Source organism: Lynx canadensis, chromosome X (genome assembly GCF_007474595.2).
Source record: "Lynx canadensis isolate LIC74 chromosome X, mLynCan4.pri.v2, whole genome shotgun sequence".
Classification (NCBI taxonomy): Eukaryota; Metazoa; Chordata; class Mammalia; order Carnivora; family Felidae; genus Lynx; species Lynx canadensis.
In genome coordinates, this window is record NC_044321.2 from 69,739,366 (window position 1) to 69,756,945 (window position 17,580).

The 17,580-nt window shown below is 35.1% G+C and overlaps 1 protein-coding gene across 2 annotated transcripts in view; it reads right to left on the reverse strand.

Moving 5' to 3' along the window:
* Positions 1 to 17,580, reverse strand: part of CHM (CHM Rab escort protein) — a 272,466-nt gene that overhangs the window by 153,769 nt on the left and 101,117 nt on the right. For both annotated transcript variants that reach the window (XM_030305231.1, XM_032592095.1), the window contains exons 5-8: positions 14,790 to 15,177; positions 8,913 to 9,029; positions 8,282 to 8,402; positions 6,341 to 6,566 (exon numbers count right to left, since the gene is read on the reverse strand). In XM_030305231.1, coding sequence (XP_030161091.1) covers positions 6,341 to 6,566; positions 8,282 to 8,402; positions 8,913 to 9,029; positions 14,790 to 15,177 — 852 coding nt within the window. The remainder of the gene's footprint in view (positions 1 to 6,340; positions 6,567 to 8,281; positions 8,403 to 8,912; positions 9,030 to 14,789; positions 15,178 to 17,580) is intronic.

Here is a 17,580-nt window from a genome sequence, read left to right on the forward strand (position 1 = left end):
AAAATTCTATGGCTTCCTATACAAGAAAAATAGATTTCAATGACTTTTCTTCCAAAGTGGTTCAATTTATGACATATTAATGAGTAGTAGCTAGTACAATAAATAAGCTTCATATTCTTTACTCAAAATAATCTACCTATATAAATTGATAAAAAACTCAAAGAGCATTTATTCATGAAAGTGAACTCTAATAGTTAAAATGTTATTCACTTAGAATGCAAGGATAGGACTTGCAAATGTCTTTGAATCCTCACATAAATATGCATGCCATTCATAATAGTAGCCTTGATGAGAACCCACTGTAATTGGCTGAGAAATGCTTAAGGGGCTTATATTAAACCAGAATATAGAATGGTGGTTAGAAATCACAGAACAGGTGACACTTCATTCTAGTAACCTGGTGATAAAAAGTGCGGGCTATGATGTATAGTTGGTAGCAATGTTACTACTTTAGGATATAAACAAAACAATATTTATATGAAATTATAAAGTGTTGTGTAGAGAATCAAATATAAAATTAAGTTAATACACCTAGGCTAAGTAAATGCATTTTTATTACAATTCACACATATATATGTGTACGTGTATTAGTGTGTATATATTTTATATATACTTTTACATAGGAAGACCTCAGAGTTACTTTAATTACCAAAGAATCACCCAGAAGTTTAATATGCTACTTCAAACATAGGAGTTTTTGTTTTGTTTTTAATCAATTATCTACACATATATACATTTAATTACATAATCTCCTGAAAGAATCACTTCAAATTGGAGGGTGAGGTATACTTTTTATAATAAACATTAAATCTGAACTGTACACAGAATTCTGAGATAGGCTCTGCAGAGGATAAAAAGATATGGAAGACTGGCAACAATTCACTCTGAAAGAGGTTGCAATCATTTTATGGCAAAAATGTCTTCTTTGCTTAGGATTCAACACATATAGGTCTCATTATGAGGTTTATAACAGTACAAGACAATCAAAACTTTTCAATGTCTTTTTCTTTAAAAACAACAAATAGGGGGGCATCTGGGTGGCTCAGTTGGTTAAGCGTCCGACTTCGGCTCAAGTCATGATCTAGCGGTCTATGAGTTCGAGCCCCGCATTGGGCTCTGTGCTGACAGCTCAGAGCCTGGAGCCTGTTTCAGATTCTGTGTCTCCCTCTCTCTCTGACCCTCCCCTGTTCATGCTGTCTCTGTCTCAAAAATAAATAAACGTTAAAAAACAACAACAACAACAACAACAAATAGAGGAGCTGGGTGGCTCAGTCAGTTAAGCATCTGACTTCAGCTTAGGTCATGATCTCAGGGTTCATGTGTTCAAGCCCTGCATCAAGCTCTGCACTGACAGGGAGAGCCTGCTTGGGATTCTCTCTCTCTCTCTGCTCCTCCCACTCTCTCAAAATAAATAAACTTCAAATTAAAAACAAAAATTACAAATAAACAAACACCAGATACTAGTTACAAGATATGATCTGAGTTAGGAAAGGAAATACAGGGATTTAGTGGAAAAATAGGAATGAGGCTAAATATTTCATTTTCAAAAAAGGCTAGTAAGTAAACAAGTGAGCTTCTACTCACTGCCCAGTGATCTGTTCCTTCTGTTTGTATTCCTTACCTAAAAGCTCTGTAGGAGTGAGTAGTTAGTAGCAACACAAGAGAAAACAGTGTGACTGCTTCTGAATCAGGCAATGCCACAGGAAGAGGAAAAGAACGATTAATAAAACCATACGGGCACCTGGGTGGCTCCAGTTCAGCAGTCAGTTCAGCATCAGTCCTACTCTTGGTTTTGGCTCAGGTCAAGATCTCATAATTCTTGAGATTGAGCCCCGCATGGGGCTCTGTGCTGGTGGGCTTGGGAATCCTCACTCCTTCTCTCTGTCCGTCCCCACTCATGCTCTCTCTCAAAATAAATAAAGTTAAAAAAAAAACATAGAGCCTCCCTCTTCCTTTTTAATTTAAATTGATAGGAGGACCTCTGGTCCTGTGGGAAATGACACTCCCTATTCATGTCTACTTTGGCAAGTAATTGGAGGAGGAAGAGCTCTTCTGGAAACATAGAGACCTATCATATTCAGAAGTAAATTACTTTCAAATTTGTAACATTCTCACCTCCATTTGTCAACCACATGGTTAAGAAACATGGATATCTACTTCCAGCAATATACTGGACTGCACACTTTGAAGGGGTCTCTTGTTTCTAACCAAAAATGACTTTTTGTATTAAACTAATTTTTACTTCATTGCTGAGATTGAAGGCAATAAGCGAAATGTCTGCAAGAAACTCCCTAACCCCAAACCCAAACACACACACACACACACACACACACACACACACAGTAAAAACCCTGAGCTGAATTCAAAGTTTTAAGAAAAAAACACTGCTATTTAAAACCAAAAGCAAGCCTTCATTCTAGCCATAACTAACTTTCTTCCCAAGATACATGAACCACATTTTTAAAAAGTCATGTCACTAAGAGATGCATTTTCTTTTTTTTTAAGTTTTTATTTACATTCCAGTTAGTTAACACACAGTGTAATTAAATTTTCAGGTGTACAAGAGTGATTCAACACTTTCATATAATACCCAGTGTTCATCACAAGTTCACTCCTTAATCACCATCACCTATATAACCCATTCCCCCAGCCACTTCCCATCTAGTAACTATCAGTTTGTTCTAAGAAATGCCTTTTTAATAAAGCTTTTACCTTTATGTTAAAAAAAAAAAAAAAGTCTTCTTGCTTGTATTCATCAGTGTGGGAGCTGTATCTGGGGCTCCTTTATCAAGCAACTTCTCCCCTGAAAGAGCTGAAATGGTCCCAAATTTTATTGCCTTCTGGCTGAAGTGAACACAAATAATCCTTGAAGGAAAGCATCCTTAATCTGGGTCCCTAGATTTCCAAAGATTAAAACTAATCAAATATAAACTATCAAAGATAAGCAAGGCACAAGAAACTAAACCAATAACATGAATCAACAGAAACAATACATGGCAGAATGTCAAATATATGAAAAAAATGAACAAGCAAGAGAGAATATCAATCGATGACAAGAAAGATTTGAGTAGAGGAGGAGCAGAGCTTCTATAAATGAAAAATTAAATGAGGTAAAAAAAATGCAAGGGTTAAACTACAGATTTTACAGAAGTACAGAGAATTACTAAACTGGAAAAGAGATCTCAATAAAGCACCCAGAATATAGCCAGAATAACAAGGAGATATAAAGTATGAAATAGAGACTAAGAAGTAGGGATGAGAGAATGCTAAATTCTAAAACATTTCTCTTTAGGATTCCAAAAAGATGAGAAGAGAGACAATGAAGGAAAATGTTATTTTCTAAGATACTGGCTGATAATTTTCCAAAATGATACATGACAATTCACAGAGGAAATACATTGCAGTTGTTTGAACCATATGGAATCATAGGCCAAAATGGTTTAATATTGTTAATTATATATGATTCAACCTATACCAAGTTATATAAATACAAAGAAACTAACATCTAAATTCACTGTAGTGAAAATGCAGAACACCAAAAGCAGACACTCTTAAAAACAACTTATGCGAAAAGAAGTATCATTTATAAAGAAATGACAATTAGGCTGACATCAACTTTTCAACAGCAAAAAGGAATCCAAATGACAATGGAATAGAATTTTAAAGTACTGAGAAAAAAGAAATGCCAACCTAGAAATGTTTACCTCACAAATCTTCACTCAAGACGAAAAGGCAAAAAAATACTTATGTTCATATACACACAAACTAGGCATTTACTGCCAACAGATGTAAACTAGAGGAACTTTAGGTACTTCAGAAGGAAGGAATAGACTCCTATTAACAAGACTCATCCTGCTTGGTAAAAAACTGAGATTGCCATACAGGATGAAAAATATGTAATAATCTGCTATTTATAGTCCCAAATATAGACTTAGGTTGAAAAACAGAGATGAAGAAAGACATAACAGGCAAATAGTAATAAACTGGAGTAACTATTTGAATATCAGGCAAAGTAGACTTTAAGTTAAAAAATGCATTATTATGGGTAGAGAAAGCCAGAAAATCATGTAAAATATTAAATTCATCAGGAAGATTAAAGTTATAAATTTATATGATTTTAATAAATTGCCTCAAAATAAATATAAGGTAAAAGCTGATAGAATTATAGGGAGAAACTGACAAATCAAACATCATATTGGGAGATTTCAAAACACTTTATTACTGGTAGACCAAAGGAAAAAAAAACCTCAATAAAATTCGAAAATTACAACTCAAAGCCTGACTTACTAAACTCTAAGACCAGTAATTAGAGAACCCTGAGCCCTAGAACTAAACACATTCTTCTTGAGCACAAATGGAAAAATTATAAAAACTGATGACATACTAAGTAATAAAGTTTAAAGTATTAATACCATAAAAACATATTTTCCAGACACAACTTAATTTTCTACAATAAAATTAGATGGTTAGAGAAAAAGGATCCACCAAATCGGCTATTTTAAAACCTCTCTTAACAACTTATGTGTAAATGAAGAAATCATAATAGAAATTAAGGTACTTAGGACTAAAAAATAATGAAAATAATACATAATAACTGTGAAGAGCCACAATAGTTAGAATTTTATCACTTTAAATGCTTATATTGGAAAATAAGGAATAAAAATGTTTAACTCATTGGGTTTCAGCCCAAGAACTGGGAAGGCAGAAAAGAGGAGGGATGAGCTGAACAAAATCCAAAGAAAACAAAACAAAGGAGATAATAAAGAATGGAAACTAATGAACTAGGAACACAAAGCTATAACAGAAAGAATCAAAAATCCCAAAAGTTGATTCTCTGAAAACATACTAGAGAAAATGTGAAACTTGCTCAAAGTTACATGGCTAATAAATGGAAGAGCCAGAACTTAAATCCAGGTAGTCTGTCTCCACAGCCCAAGTTTTTTTTTTTTTTATTTTTTTAAATGTTTATTTATTTCTGAGACAGAGAGAGACAGAGCATGAGTAGGGGAGGGGCAGAGAGAGAGACACACAGAATCAGAAGCAGGCTCAAGGCTCTGAGCTGTCAGCACAGAGCCCGACATGGGGCTCCAACTCACAAACCGTTGAGATCATGACCTGAGCTGAGGTCGGTCACTCAACCGACTGAGCCACCCAGGCGCCCCTCCACAGCCCAGGTTTTAAACTATATGCTTCACTATCCTAAAAGTGCTAAGTATAAAAAAGATTGTTATGTTTGACTACATTAATCTCAATGACCTCCATGCAACACATATAACTAAGAAAAGATTAGTATTCAGAATAAAAACTCCTACAAATCAATCAGAAAAACACAGTAACCAAATAGACAAAAGGGCAAAACATATGAACATGCATTTCCCCCAAAAAGAAAACATGAATATCCAATAACCTTATGAGGAGACGTTCCACCTCATTAAGTGATCTGGGAAATGCAAAATAAAGGTATAATGAGAAGATATTTTATGTGAGTTAGATTGACAAAAACTTAAAAATCTAATAACAAATGTTGGCAAAATGTAAAGCTATGGAAATTCTTATATACTGCTGGGGGAAGTAAATTGATACAATACTCTGGAGAAAAAGCTGGGTACTATCTTGTATGAACATTCATATATCCCATGACTTAGAAATTCCACTCCTAGATATGTGTGCTAGAGAAATTCTTGAGCATGTATATCCTGAAACACACACAAGGATGTTAATAACAGCAAAAACAAAAACTGGAAACATCCTGTATCCATCAAAAGAAAAACAGAAAAATAAATTATGAAATATTCACAACGGAATACTACATAGCAATGAAAATAACTATAATTATATACAACAAAAATGATGCTTTGAAACATAATATTGAGTGAAATAAGGAATTTACAGTAGAATTCTATTTTATGAAGTTCAAAAACAGGCAAACTGAATATATCGTTTAGACAGGTAGGTAGACCAATATATGGATTTAGAAAAGAATAAAACAACAAGTATGTTTGCATATACTAAATCTTGAATAAATGTCATTTTTGTTTTTAAATTTTCATCTGTGGGGCGCCTGGGTGGCTCACAGTAGGTTAAGCGTCTGACTCTTGATTTTGGCTCACGTCATGACCTCACCGTTCATGAGATAGAGCCCTGCATCAGGCTCTGTGCTGACAATGCAGAGCCTGCTTGGGATTCTCTCTCTCCCTCTCTCTCTGTCCCTCCCTGCTGGTATGTGCTCACTAGCTTGCACTCTCTCTCAAAAATAAATACGCTTTAAAAATAAATAAATCTTCATCTGTTATTGAAGTATTAACTTAAAAAGAAACAAGAAAACCAATGCCAGTCTTACCTGCAGAAACACTGAGGAAGTTCTCCTTGACCATATAAAGGAAATAAAAATGGAGTGTTGCCATACCGCCCAAGACAGTGAAGAAAGTTTTTGGTAGCTTTGAGACCATCTATGGTATTGCTGGCTGTCTCTGATGTCATTGCAATTGAATGCAGGAGAAAGTACTGGAGGTTGGGGGTTAATTTTTGAGTTTTTAAATACTCAGAAAATGTAATCTCCTCATAGGCTATGAAAAGATGAAAATTTATCAGTTAAAATCAGAACAAAACTTCAATTTAAAACGACTGCACAAAAGAGATCAAGCCTGTTTAAGACACTTGGCAGAGGACCCAGGTGGTAATATTACATTTTGGACAGAGATCACAGATTTTAGGCCCAGGGCAGGGGGACAGGATAGAAACAATCTCTCTATCCTGACTGGATTGATGACACAATATTTAAGCTTTAAATGGCGAATCTTTGTTTAGTATTTTACAGATTTAAAACTAGAAAAACATTCAATCATTCATTAACCATCAAAATAGGGTTCCATAGTTGGCAATGTTACTTTATTATCATTAAAACTGCAGAATAATGTCAATAATTATACTTTGAAATATTAAATATGACAAATGATACATATGACAAATGATATTGGCCAATTTTTTGGTGAAAACAATGAGAGTTGTACTTGATTTTTTTTTTTTATGAAATTTATTGACAAATTGGTTTCCATACAACACCCAGTGCTCATCCCAAAAGGTGCCCTGCTCAATACCCATCACCCACCCTCCCCTCCCTCCCACCCCCCATCAACCCTCAGTTTGTTCTCAGTTTTTAACAGTCTCTTATGCTTTGGCTCTCTCCCACTCTAACCTCTTTTTTTTTTTTTTTCCTTCCCCTCCCCCATGGGTTCCTGTTAAGTTTCTCAGGATCCACATAAGAGTGAAACCATATGGTATCTGTCTTTCTCTGTATGGCTTATTTCACTTAGCATTACACTCTCCAGTTCCATCCACGTTGCTACAAAGGGCCATATTTCATTTTTTCTCATTGCCACATAGTATTCTGCTAGGAATTTATCCAAGGGATACAGGAGTACTGATGCATAGGGGCACTTGTACCCCAATGTTCATAGCAGCACTCTCAACAATAGCCAAATTATGGAAAGAGCCTAAATGTCCATCAACTGATGAATGGATAAAGAAATTGTGGTTTATATGTACTTGATTTTTTGAAAGGTGTATTTTTTACTAAAACTAAGAACAATGAACTATGACTAAAAAGTAATGAAGCTAATTTCTGTGTGGCTAATGGAATCAGTTTTAATGTCTTATACCTCAAAAGATATGAGACCCCTAAAAACTACTCACTTAAAGCAAGAACAGAAAAAAAAATGTAATTAATTGGACTGTTAATGGTAGGAAACACAATTCCATGACAAAAGAAAAAAAAAAACAAATTATAAAATTTTACTGAGATGGTTCACACTCCCCATACCATCTAGCCTCTTTTTCTTAATCAGTCAAAATGAATAATTCAATATACCAAGCAAAAGTAATCCTGGGAAAATGAAAAAATACACATTTCTTAACTGATAAAAAAAATAATGGAACAATTAAAAGAGAATATCCTCTATGAAGAACCAGTTGACAGCAGTATTTAATTAGCAAGAATAGAAATTAACACCCAGCACAGCATTTCCACAATGATTAAAATGTTCTATGGCTATTGAGCACTTCAAATATGGCCAGTCCAACTGAGGAACTGAATTTTAAATTTTATTTAATTTTAATTAATTTCAGTTTAAATAGCTACATGTTGGTAATGGCTAACCTACTGGATAGTGGAGAATAAGAATGTACTTTAAAAGAGTAATGAGTGGCTCACTATATCAGAGCAAGCATATTAAAATAAGAAAGTTCAAATAATTAGAGAACACAATTTAATGGAAAATAATACCTTTATATTCATCAGGATGTTTTTCATACTCCATACAAAATGTAAGAAACTTCATTAGCATTCGCTTTTCTACCATAGTAAGTTGTTTGCTATTAAAGACATCTGCTCTAGAACAAGGAACCTAAAAAACATGATTTTAAGTTAGGAAACTGCTTCCTAGTGATAGAAGTATTCCAAATTACATTTTTTTCCCTTTAACTATAACAAGATCAGTATTACCATTCTAGTCAGGCTGTTTCATGTTACTTTCCATCAGTTCTACCGACATCTCTGTTGACCTCAGAGCTAATTAACTTGTGAGCTCTCTTACTTAGTTCTGCCAAGTTCCTCCTTATGCCATTACAAAGCCAATGGCATGTCACCTCTACCTGGGAACAAAGGACAGCTCAAATCTAGCAATAATGCCTGAAATTAACATTTTCTTAACAGAAACATCAGGCTGCAGAATAACTTATGAAAAAATTAACACAAGAAGTTTTAATTGAGTAATTTCTTACTATTTACATTTACCATTCAGGATTGGAATTTGCTGCTTTGCCAGGAAAATAATAATCTTATTTGTTTATCCTTCCAAAACAAACCATAATAACTTAAGCTCATATCCAGTTACAATACTTGATCAGCAAAGTACCTGTTCCACTCTTCCTTCTCGAAATGCAAGAATCCTGGTAATATTTTTGAACTCTGCATATCGACTTACATTAGATTTGATTAAAAGATCAATTAGTAATCCTCGAGAATACAGCAGCTGTACAAAGAAAATATTTTACAATATGAAATAAAAGGTAAAATTGTGGAAAAATTGATAAACACTAAATAGAGATACATAATTTTGTTATATTTTAAAATATTGTTAAAAAGCATTATACTTATTAATATTGGAGTACAGAACACAAATTACAACAGGTTTACAATTGGTTGATTATCTAAAATTCAAAATCCCCAAAAACTCTGGATTATCTGAAATTCAAAACCCAAAAAACTCTGGAATACAATGTTTTTCATAACTAGTTTGGCAACAAAATGACTCAAACTGATATAAGGCTCTTCTCTATTTGCCCCACTTACTGTGCATATTCATATATTTGACTGCAAAAATATTGATAGGTTTAATTATAAAGTGCCTCCTCAGACCCTAAGAATGTCACATCATATATAGCATATCAACATATGTACTGTATTACTTTCTAAAATAATTTTTTTAATCTAAATAACAGAACATACCATGCCCAACGGTTTTAAATAAGGGACTGTATCCTTACATAAGGCCAGGTGGTTATTAAAAAGAAACCAGGAGGCCTCCTGGTGGCTCCATTGGTTGAGCATTAGGGTTCATGAGTTGGAGCCCCATATCAGGCTCGCTGCTGTTAGTACAGAGCCCGCTCAGATCCTCTGTCCCCCCTTTCTCTGCCCCCCCCTGCTCACACCCTCTCTCTCAAAAATTATTAATAATAATAAATTTTAAAAATTAAAAGAAACCAGCTCCCTGGACCTCCTCACCGACCAAAAAGAAAAAGATTGGCTATGTATTGCCACCAAAAGAACTGAATTATAAGGTCCCCCTATAATCCTAGTAGTCTAGATTCATATGAGGTATGTCTTTTTCAAGAAGTGAGAATGATGGTTATTGCCAGCATGCACGTGAAGAATTGATTTAATCTTTTACATGTCTTGTAACTGATATCAGAAAGACAAAAACAACTTCAACAGTATTATCTAGCATGTTATAAATTTAACCACATGGTTAATTGCAACAGATTTGGCTATGCCCTACACTGATATACCTTTAAGTGTCTATAATTCAATAAATGTTAAAAATGTAAATGTTACATCTGTAATGGGGGGGGGGGACAATTAGCTTTACTACAAAAAAAAAAAAAAAGGAATTTTGAAAATTAATCCAAACCATTAGTCTTGAGTATCCAAAAGGTCAGTAAAGACTATGTATAACAGTATCACTTAGTGAATTTTTATAAACTATTAGTCCAGCATTGTGCAGAACAAAAGTGACATTGCTTTTTTTTTTTTAAGTAATCCAATTACTCTGAGTAAATACACCATGTTATTTCATTACCTTCAGCCTAATATCCTACACAGCTGATATAGCCCAAGTTTTTAGGAATATATTGCCAAGTCTTAATTCTGTAATTATAATAAAAAAAAACAGGTAATTCAAATACCTAATTTGTTTAAAAACAAATACTTGAAATTCAATGATCCCTCAGTAGTCATAATATTTCACAAATATTAATACATCAAACAAAAGATGTATTTTCACTTAATAAGATCCAATGAAGCTTAAGATTTAATGCCAGGTTTAAAATAATGCATTTATGATTACACTGAAGAGTGAAAACACGTTTTAATTAGTAGTAACAAGTAAGTATGGTATTTAAACCTAAGCCTCTTTTTCACCACTCTTTAAGTGATCTAAAAGAAATTAGTGATGAGAGGTCAAAGAATACCAAGTATCCATCAATCGAAGAATGGATATGGGGTGCCTGGGTGGCTCAGTTGGTTGAGCAACCGACTTCGGCTGAGGTCCTATCTCGCGGTTTGTGAGTTTGAGCCCTGCGTCGGGCTCTGTGCTGACAGCTCAGAGCCTGGAGCCTCCTTCAGATTCTGTGTCTCCCCCTCTCTCTGCCCCTCCCCTGCTCATGCTCTGTGTCTCTCTCTCTCTGGATAATAAACGTTAAAAAAAAAACTTAAAAAAATAGAAGAATTGATAAAGATGTGGTGTACATACACACACACATATACACAATATACATGTATGTATGTATGTACGTATGTATATATACTTACACACTATGGAATATTACTCAGCCATAAAAGAATGAAATCTTGCCATTTGCAACAGCATGGATGGACCTAGAGGGTAGTACACTAAGTGAAATAAGTCAGAGAAAGACAAATACCATATAATTTCATTCCTGTGTACTCTAAAAAACAAAACAAATGAAGAACCAAAAAACAGACTCTAAACTACAAAGAACAAACTGGTAGTTGCCAGAAGGGAGGGAGGTGGGTGGAGTTGGGTGAAATAAAGGGAATTAAGAGGTACAAACTTCCAGTTATAAAATAAACAACTCATGGAGATGAGAAGTACAGCACAGGGAATATAGTCAATAATATTATAATAATGTGGTATGGTGACAGATGGTGAGTAATCATGGTGCCCAATGAGGAAATGTATAGAATTATTCAATCAATATGTTCTACACCTGAAACTAATACAGCATTGTATGTTATACTTCAATAAAAATAAATAAAAAAGAATAATTCAATTTGATTAAACTATGGAGAATGAGATTTAATAATTAATCATTTTTTGCTTCACTTGGCATGTGGTTCCATAATTATTAAGGGTACAGAGTTTCTTAGAAATGAGTTTTAATTGTAAGAACTTCAACTTTGATTTCTCCCTATTAGTCTAAACCGTATAATACTATAAAGTATTTTATTAAATAACCTCCCCTAAGCTATAAGACTACTTTTTAACTTTTTCTTTAATGTTTATTTATTTTTGAGAGAGACAGAGTGCGGGCCAGGGAGAGAAGGAGACACAGAATCTAAAGCAGGCTCCAGGCTCTGAGCTGTTGCAGGGCTCAAACTCGCAGACCGTGAGATCATGAGCTGAGCCGAAGTCGCATGCTTAACCTACTGAACCACCCAGGCACCCTTATAAGACTACTTTTTAAAAGGCTATATATGTGGGTGTGTTTTGTAAACTGTAAAGCACTACAGTTACGTGTCAGTTTTACCACCATGACCTTGAGATAGAAACATGCAGAAATGTCGAGTAGTTTGGAGACATCAAACTGGAAAGAAGTAGGGCTTGAAACAGATATTTGGCAGGGCACCTGGGTGGCTCAGTCAGTTAAGTATCGGACTCTTGATTTCAGTTCAGGTCATGATTTTGCGGTTCATGGGGTCTAGCCCCATTTCAGACTCTGCACTGACAGCATGGACTCTGCTTAGGATTCTCTCTCCCGCTCTCTCTGCCCCTCCCCTGCTTGTGCATGCTCTTGCAGTCACTCGCTCTCTCTCTCCCTCAAAATAAATAAATTTATAAAAATAGGTGTTTGGCAATCCTAAATTTAGATGCAATAACTGAAATTTGAATAGAATTTCCAAAGAGTAACTGATTGTCCCAATATCATGGAATACACTGCTTTCCACACAGCAGGTACTCAATAAATGTTAATTAAATAACTAACATTAAAAAATAATAATAAACCTCTTATATTGCTATGGTTAAACATTCTTTTTTATTTTTAATTTTTTAACATTTATTTAGTTTTGAGAGACAGAGGAAGACAGCGCATGAGTAGAGGAGGGGCAGAGAGAGAAGGAGACACAGAATCCGAAACAGGCTCCAGGCCCTGAGCTGCCAGCACAGAGCCCGACGTGGGGCCCAAACACACGAACTGTGAGATGATGACCTGAACTGAAGTCGGATGCTCACTCAACTGAGCCACCCAGGCTCCCCATGATGGTTAAACATTCTTTAGTCACTTCTACTTTTGTAGAATGAGTTTATTATTTTTTAAATATATAATACCATGGAAACTATGCAGGGCAAAGTACAACTGCCTTGATTCCTCTAGACACATTGGTGTTTAATTTACCCTAAAAGAACCACTATTATGAACCATTCAGAGTCATGAAAATACCCAGAAATCTCCTTTAAAGTCTCCTCAAATGTCTCAGCATCTAATCAAATAATCTCTGCCTCTACTACAATCAACATTCACTTTCTTTTATACAAGTGAATAATTTCCTACACTAATTCCAAAAATTGATACAGCACCATCTTCTACCATTTTCCTTTGTAATACTTATACACTATTTCAGCTACCACAAGGGTTAGACTATTATAAACTAGCATTGGTTCTTAACCAATACTTATATCATCATTTATGTTAGGCATTCCAAATCCTAAGTAACTAATTAAAAATGAAATTCTCAGAACAAAGCCCATTTGTTACATGACTACTACAGGTTTTTGTTGTTGTTTTTGGTTTGGTAAAACTTATTTTCTAATCATGAAAACAGGAAGACTATTAATAAAATATGATTAAACTGCTACTAAGAAATCAATGCCAAGGTAACATGGAAAAAAATTCTAGATTTCAAAGTGTGGCAGGATCATCGTAGCTGGAGAAGGTGGAATAGATGGTACAGAAATATGAATTCAGACCAGGACAGACCAGGACAATTCAGACCAGGACAGAATCAGACACAGAGAGCTATGTGATAGAAAGAAGCAAAGAGTAATAAAAATATATTCATAATTTTAGGCATCAGGTTCAAATAGAGCAGCAGTATGGGGCACCTGGGTGGCTCAGTGGGTTAAGCGTCCGACTTCGGCTCAGGTCATGTTCCCGCGGTTCATGAATTGAAGCCCTGAGTCGGGCTCTGGGCTGACAGCTCAGAGCCTGGAGCCTGCTTCAGATTCTGTGTCTCCCTCTCTTTTTGCCCCTCCCCCACTCCTGCTTTGCCTCTGTCTCTCAAAAATAAATAAAAACATTTTTTTAAAAAAGTTAAAAAAAAAAAGAGCAGTAGTATGAGTACTGGGATTGTATCAGCAAAATGTGGGGAACATGCAATTGATTAGTCTCTCTATTCTGTAACTTGAAACTTCAAGAGAGCACATTAAATTGAAAAGCCTAGTCTGAGACAACTCTAATGTTACCTACTACCCTCCCATACTTCTTTTTGATTTCTTATTGCTTACTCCCAATTTATGGGATTTGTTCTGTTTCTTTCTACTTTCTCCAAGCCCTATATCTAACTTTTAAAGACCATTATCCTTTATCTTACTGGTTTTCTATTCTTTTTGCACTTATATTAACCTTGCTTCCTATAAACCCAATACAACATTATACCCTCCAAAGACTCAGGTACCTCCTCTGAAGTCACAATGGCCTAACATTAGAGTTAAGGATTGAAACATAACCAGATATTGCATTCTTCCCACCCTCCCTGTCCCCCACAATTAAATTATCCTCCAAAGCCCTCATATCTAAATAGATGATTTTCAAAAATGCATTGGTTTATTTAGAATGTTTATCATCATTGTTAAAATAGTTGTTGTTAACAGTTGTTAATAGTTGTTAAAATAGTTACTATATAGACGAGCTGAAAACAAGTTCATTTAATAAACTGACTATAAATAACATGAATTTTTAATTAGGTTTGTTAGAATTTTTCTCTTGATAGAATTCATAGTGTCTATGCAGAAGAATATTAGAGTGGACTCTGTGCTCCAGTATAAAAGTATCATTGTGATATACTACTGAGCATTTTTTAATGCATTTTAACTATATTTAAAGAATATTTTAACTGAATTATTAATTTCTGGATACTATCTCTTTATAAAAATATATGTTTTACACTTCAGAAAATAAAATTATGAAAATTGGGAATATGGTCCCAGATGCTATTTTCAATCAACTAAAAATTAGTATTGTTTTATTATAAGATGATGAAAACTGGTACTTACCTTTGATACTAAATCGATATTAAATCTCCTGCCTTCTTTAATAATTTGTGAGTAAGTAATCCTATTTTTCCTTGGTTGCAGTGTGGTGTCTTCTGTTGTAAGCACATTTTCACTTGTTTCTTCTTCTGAAGCTGACTTCACACAAGTTTTATCATCACAATGCTTTTCTTCTTCCCCTGTTGCTTCAACATCATTTATTTCTAGAGAACTCTCTAGATCACTGTTTGGAGTTTGTTCTGTGGGTATTTGACAACTCACAGTGCACGATGACTCATCTTCCGAAGGCAGATAGGCAGAATGTTCCCCTTCTGTGGGGTTCACAGATGTCACAGAAGCATGATTTTTCTGCAGTGCACCAGTTTCTTCAACATCTTCATGCAAATCCTGACTAATGAGAAATTATAACAATACACTTTTGCTAACTGTACCGACTCCATTTTTATATTATTTTAATGGCAATTTTTTATTTCTTTGCCCCATTTATATTATCAAGTTTAGTATACATTTTGCCTTATGTAAACCACACACTAAACACTCATCTGTTAAGGTACCAATACAACATGAAATATAATTGATACTTGAAAAATAGACATAAAGATTTCAGAGTTTAACAGGGCATGTCTCATGTACACTTTTGAGAATTTAAGGAAGACAGGGCAACTATATTTTAGAAACAAATCAAAAGTGCTTATGAGCACAGGCTTCAGAATAAACAGCACAAGGTTCAAACCCTGACCCTGTGATTAGATAACTCTGTGAATTCAGAAAAGTTATTTATCTTCTCTGACCTTAATTATCCATCTATAATATGGATGTTATATATGATTGTTTTGAAGATTAATAAATTAATCATCATGGTATCACAAGCAAAAAGCCTGTCACAGTAATAAGATTAATAATAAGATTATTATTTGTTTAATGTTTATTTATTTTAGAGAGAGAGAGCAAGCATGAGAGGGGCAGAGAGAGAGGGAGACAAAGAATCTGAAGCAGGCTCCAGGCTCTGAGCTGTCAGCACAGAGCCTGATGCGGGGTTCGAACCCATGAACCATGAGATCATGACGTGAGCCAAAGTCGGACACTTAACCAACTGAGCCACCCAGGCACCCCCAAAGATTATTATTTTTATTATTGATGGTGTGACAGAGCTAGAAAAAGTCTGTCATAAAGTTTAAGTTGGCTTATCACAATGTGGTATCTAAGAGGATCTTTCTGTATTCTTTCCTGCTATATTTTTTGTATTAGTGTCTATTACTCTACTGGAAGTCCCACTTTCAAAGTTACACTACTACTAACATTCTAAGTCCATATTGCCTTCACTGATAAAACTGGCTCCTGTTCAGTCCATCTACATCATGCATTTCACCTAGAGGGTTTACCTGCCACAGAACCTATACTTCATTGAGTTCCCTGCTACTCAACAATATATAATAGGTCTTGGGAAGTAAACATCTGCTAACCAATTGCTCAAGAACATATATCAGCTCTTCCTTATATGATCTCTAAACCCTACCCCATAAAATCTTCTTCCTGCCTCTAACCCAAATCACCCTCTTTATACACAATTTTCTGGTCTCATCTTTTCTGCTTTGACATACCATCTCTAACTCTTAATCTATCAAGTCTAATCTCCATGTTTTGGCTCATATTTTTTGTTTCTCCTGGGCTATTCATCTTACTCCCCATAACATGATAATTCTCCCATTCTCAAAAATAATTACATATTTTAAAAATCTGTTATAAAAAATTTAAATATTTCCAAAAAATCTTCCTTAAACCAACCATATATATCATTCTAATTACTCCATGCCCCCACAATACATACAATGCAGTTTACCTTGCATTTATTTATCAGTTCTCTTTACCAGTCCTTTGGTTGTCCAGTATATGCTTTACCTCTGAAGTAGACTTTAACTCCCCTGAGGGAAAACCCTAATATATCTCCTTATGTGTCCCTCACAACACCTACTGACTGCTCTATAGATGTGCTATCTAATAAATGCTTGATGAATAAGTGGTTTCTCATTGCCTATACACACACACACACACACACACACACACACACTTAAATATGAAACTAACTGAATTTGTTGAAAATAAAAGATATGAGGCCAGGAAAAGCAATAAATTATAACTCAAAAGTCTAAGTATACTTAATAAAATGTCTTATTAAAATTAATACAATAAACACTATACTAAAAAAGGTACAATGAAAGAACATTAACTTAAATATTAAGAAATAAAATGTTGAGGAGAAGAGCTAATATGGCAGCATAGTAGGACCCCAGGCTGATCTTATCAAACACAACTAGATAACTATCAAATCATTCTGAATACCCAAGAAATCAACCTGAGGACTGACACAACTAGAAGGAGAGAAGAGGCCACATAGAGGAAGGTAGGAAGTACAGAGCCATGGTTTGGGGAGTAAAAGATCTCTGGTGCTATGGTGTGTGAGGTGGGGGGGGGGGGGGCGGGTGAGGAGGAAGCCCTGGTCTCAGAGAAAGGCAAAGAGAGATAGGAGCGTACGGGGGAACACACGAGGAGAACATTTCCCTAAAGCCACTGGCTGGGGCCTTAAATGTCTACTGTTAGGCTGGGATAGAGCCCTTAGAGAGTACTGCCCTACTCCTGGAGAGAAGGCAGGCAAACAAACCCAGTGGTGGTGGGGCAGATGGCATGGAAATAGACATTTGAAGAACCGAGACATATAGGAGAGAGATTATTCGCTCTGCTTGGAAAACATCCCTGAGATCTGAGACGTAGCATTCACAGAGACACCTCTCCAGGG